The sequence below is a fragment of the Cebus imitator genome, unplaced genomic scaffold (assembly GCF_001604975.1).
Source record: "Cebus imitator isolate Cc_AM_T3 unplaced genomic scaffold, Cebus_imitator-1.0 Scaffold0, whole genome shotgun sequence".
Lineage (NCBI taxonomy): Eukaryota > Metazoa > Chordata > Mammalia > Primates > Cebidae > Cebus > Cebus imitator.
This window is the reverse complement of record NW_016107315.1, coordinates 4245103-4249847: the sequence shown is the minus strand read 5'-3', so window position 1 is coordinate 4249847 and position 4745 is coordinate 4245103. Positions and strand designations below refer to the sequence as shown.

General features: G+C 45.9%; 1 protein-coding gene across 3 annotated transcripts in view; it reads right to left on the bottom strand.

Annotated features, from left to right (window-relative positions):
• LOC108284122 (TRAF interacting protein) overlaps positions 1-3709 on the bottom strand; it is a 31111-nt gene extending 27402 nt beyond the window's left edge. For all 3 annotated transcript variants that reach the window (XR_005201902.1, XM_017500871.2, XM_037742090.1), the window contains exon 1: positions 3499-3709. Coding sequence is in view for 2 of the 3 variants with exons in the window: in XM_017500871.2 (XP_017356360.1) it covers positions 3499-3596 (98 nt within the window). In the remaining variant the exon portion in view is untranslated. The remainder of the gene's footprint in view (positions 1-3498) is intronic.
• Between the last annotated feature and the right edge of the window lie 1036 nt (positions 3710-4745).

The following is a 4745-nucleotide window of genomic DNA, read 5'->3' as shown; positions in this document are numbered from 1 at the left end:
TGGCGTGTGCCTGTAATCCCAGCTACTCAGGAGGCTGAGGCAGGAGAATTGCCTGAACCCAGGAGGCGGAGGTTGCGGTGAGCCGAGATCACGCCATTGCACTCCAGCCTGGGTAACAAGAGCGAAACTCCGTCCAAAAAAATAAATAAATAAAAATTAAAAAATAAAAATAAAAAGCTAATGATATAGAGGCAATATATGAAGAGATAAGGGCTGATAATTTTCCAGAACTGATTAAAGAAATTGCTCCACACATTAAAAGAAATCTAATGAATTCCAAGCAGAATTAGTGAAAAGAAATTCAGCCAGGCACAGTGGCTTGTGCCTGTAATCCCAGCACTTTGGGAGGCTGAGGTAGGCAGATCCTATGAGGTCAGGAGTTCGAGACCAGCCTGGCCAACATGGTGAAACCCTGTCTCCGCTTAAAGTACAAAACTAGCCAGGTGTGATGGCACATGCCTACAGTCCCAGCTACTCGGGAGGCTGAGGCAGGAGAATCGCTTGAACCCAGAAGTGGAGGTTGCAGTGAGCTGAGATTATGCTATTGCACTCCAGCCTGGGCAACAGAACAAGACTATCTCTCAAAAAAAAAAGGTAAAAAGAAATTCATATTGGATATACTATACTAAAACTGCAGAAAGCCAAAATCAGAGAAAACTCTAAAGGCAACAAGAGTGGGAGGATAGTGTTCCAAAGTATGTTTAAAGGAGCAACTGATAAACTAAAACTAGATAAGGGCTGGGTGTGGTGGCTCACACCTGTATTCCCAGCACTTTGAAAGGCTGAGGCAGGAGGGTCACTTTAGGCCAGGTTGCTTTAGACCAGCCTAGCCAACATAGCAAGACTCTGTCTCTAAAAACAATAATAAAATAAATCAGATGAAAAAAAGGTATACCATGCAGTCACCAAAAGAGAGCTGAAGTGGCTATACTAATAGCAGATAAAATGGACTTTAAATTAGACAAGATAGACTTTGAGTTAAAGTTACAAAAGACAAAGAAGGACAGTATATATTAACAAAAAATTCAATCCTGCAAGAAGAAAAAATTGTAAACTCCAGCCTGGATAACAGAGCACGATCCTGTTTCAAAAGAATAAAAAGTATTCCAAACAAAAACTTCATTTAAAAACACACAATTGGCCAGGTGTGGTGGCTCATCTCTATAAACCCCGGCACTTTGGCAGGCTAAGGAGGGTGGATTGCTTGAGTACAGGAGTTCCAAACCAGCCTGGGCAGCATGATGAAACCCTGTCTCTACCAAAAAAAAAAAAAAAATTAGCTGGGTATGGTGACACACACCAGTAGTCCCAGCTACTTGTGAAGCTGAGGCAAGAGGATAGCTTGAGTCCAGGAGGTCGAGGCTGCAGTGAGCAGAGATTGTACCACTGCAGACCAGCTTGGGCAAGAGAGTAGGACTCTGTCTCAAAAACAACAACAACAACAACAAAAACAAACCACACATATACACAATTAAAATATTCAACAATAATGTAGAAGTGGGAAGAGAGTGTTAATAGTCTAAGCTTTTTGAGTTGCCTGGGAAAATGAGAAAGGTGTTGATTAACCTTGAAATTGGTAAGTTAAGGTAACCTTGAAATTGGTAAATTAATACCTTAATTTCTAGAATAACCACTAAAAAATGGAAATGAGGGAGGAGGGAAGCTTGGGAAAAAAAAATTGAAATGGGGTACATAACTTCCAAAGTAACCAAAGGAAAAATGGAGAGATACAGAATATTTAACCAATTCACACCAAGGCAAGAAAGGAGAGAATAAGATATAATAGGCAAGACAAAATAGAATAAACACAATAGATTGACTGTTCATTTCATCAGTAATTGCAACTATTTAAGTAGACTAAATGGTCCACTTAAATACAAAGATTATCAGACTGAATTTTTAAAAAGTACAACTAAATGCTGTTTTCCGAGGCTGGGCACAGTGACTCATGCCTGTAACTCTAGCACTTTTGGAGCCCAAGGTGGGTGGGTTCCTTGAGTCCAGGGGTTCAAGACCAGCCTTGCCAACATACCAAGACCCCATCTCTACTAAAAAATAAAAATAAAAAATTAGTCTAGCATGGTGGTATGCACCCATAGTCTCAGCTACTTGGGAGGCTAAGATGGGAAAATCACCTCAGCCCAGGAGGTTGAAGCTACAGTAAGCCAAGATGGCACCACTGCACTGCAGCCTGGATAACAGAGTAAGACACTAACTCAAAATAAAATAAGATAAAGATCTTTAGGTTAGACTAAAGTAATATTTAAAATATAAAAAAAAGAGATAAATGCTGTTTTCAAGGGATACATGTAAAACACAAGCACACAGAAAAGTTTTAAAGTAAAAAGATAGGCAAGGCATAGGGGCTCACACCTGTAATCTTAGCATTTTGGGAGCCTGAGGAAGGTGGATCATCTGAGGTCAGGAGTTCAAGATCAGCCTAGCCAACATGGAGAAACCCTGTCTCTACTAAAAATACAAAAATTAGCCAGGTGTGGTGGTGCACACCTGCAATCCCGGCTACTCAGGAGGCTGAGGCAGGAGAATTGCTTGAACCTGGGAGGTGGAAGTTGCTGTGAGCCGAGATTGCACTACTGCACTCCAGCCTGTGTGACGGGAGCATGACTCCATCTCAAAAAAATAATAATAATAAAATAAAGTAAAAGGATAGAAGAAAACAGAGTAGGCAAACAGAAAATAAAGTACAGTACTCTTAGAGGCGAGCTTAATTTCTATTCTAACCAAACAGCAGTGGCTCCCTCAGCATGGGGTTCAGGCTGTCAGCAACAAAGCTTTGCAAGTAAGCCAGCAGCCATCAGGGTCATGCCTGCCTCTCTGCTTCCTAGGGCCTTTTGCCCCACAATCCCTGTGATTATTATCACCCACCATTCCCAGGTGTAACTCTGCCTTTATCTCTTCTGCTAGGAGCTCCAAACCAGCCTGTCCACATCAGCTAGGGGACTCAACAGAATAGCTCTACACGGTAAGCAGTACCCCTGGATAGGGGAGCATCTCCTTGCTTTCCCCTGTTAAACAGGTTTGCTGACGTGGCGAATATATTGGGGTCTGGCCAGTGAGATGACTCTGGGTAGAATAATTCCAAACCCTCAAATAAGCCACAGCAAATCCTCTTGGGTAGCCAGAAGCCTACTAGGTTTCTATCTGGAAGAAATAAAGGGGCTTGTTGATGTGGTGAAAGCTCACCGTTGCCCGGGCGAACGGTTTTGAAATCACATCTGTTTGTATAGGTGATCAAGGAAGCATCTATCTTCACTTAGCCATCTCTGTCCCCTTCAGGCTTGGCTCAGCTATCACCTCTGCCAGAAAGCCTGTCTTGACCCACTTCTGCCCACGTCGGGAAGCTGCCGTGGGGCCTTGTTTAGGAAGGTTCTCGACACTTGTCTGGATTCTGGGGAAGGACCGCCTGGAGGCCTAACAGTTCACGGTCCTGAAGCGGTACCCGGGCAAGCACCGGGCCCAGACGCCGCAGTCACTCACCACTGCAGGTGGAAGGTGTGGCCGCAGTGGATGGCAGCCACATCGCGGGAGTGGTCAAAGAAGTCGGAGCAGATAGTGCACAGAGCACGGATAGGCATGCCGGCTGGACTCAAGGGGGCCCAGGTAACCAAGGAAACTGCTACAGATTCAGCTTCATGGACGCGTCCCCGCGCCTCCACTCGCTTCAAATTTGGCTCCGCTGCACGACTTCCTGGAGTGGGCCGGAAGTGACGACACAAAACTCAGAGCGGAGCCTGAATACTTTGTCTGGATTGGACAAGCCCTCGGAGGGCGGAACCAAGGACGAGGCTTAGCGGCCCAGAGGCCGTAGAGAATCCTGGGCGGAGCGCAGGGGCTCTGCGGCGTCCTCCGGGAGGACCGACTCGACCGGCCACTTGAGAGCGCAGCGTTATATCAAGGCAGGAAGCAGCGAGACTGCCTCCTGGATCCTTTTCCAGGGAAAGGCAGCGTGTTGTGGTCCCAAACCAGAGCTGGCGCGAGGCAGGCTGGGTCAAGGGAGAGAAAACGACAGCCGCAAGGGAATAGAACGATGGTCCCGACGAGTCCTTTGAGCTCTGGACAGTGCTGGACCGTGCGCTGTGGTCTATAGTTCCCACAGACCAAAATACTCTACCCTTCCAGTCCTCAGTTTCGGGCAATTCTGAAAAGATGGACACATAGGTCCCAGTCCCTCAGGTAACCCCAAACCAACCTCGGCTTCATCCAAGTAAGACATGACTATATTTGAGTTTGGTACACTCGGGCCAGTACCCTGACTTTAGCTCTTAGCTCCAAGGAGGATCAGTTATGCTTGGGACTGTAGTAGGGTTGGAATTTTAGAGGCCCAGTTGCTTCAAAGACTAAGTACTAACAAACCCTTTTTATTTATTTTTATTATTTATTATTTTGTATTTATTTAGTTTTTTTTGAGACAGTTTCGCTGGAGTGTACCAGGCTGGAGTGCAATGGTGCGATCTCGGCTCACCGCAACCTCCGCTTCCCGGGTTCAAGCGGGTCTCCTGCCTCAGCCTCCCGAGTAGCTGAGATTACAGGCATGTGCCACGATGCCCAGCGAATTTTGTATTTTAGTAGAGGCAGATTTCTCCATGTTGGTCAGGCTGGCCTGGAACTCCTGACCTCAGGTGATCCACCTGCCTTGGCCTCCCAAAGTGCTGGGATTACAGATGTGAGCCACTGCACCTGACGAAACCCTTTTTATTATTCTCACATCATAGAAGTTATCTTTG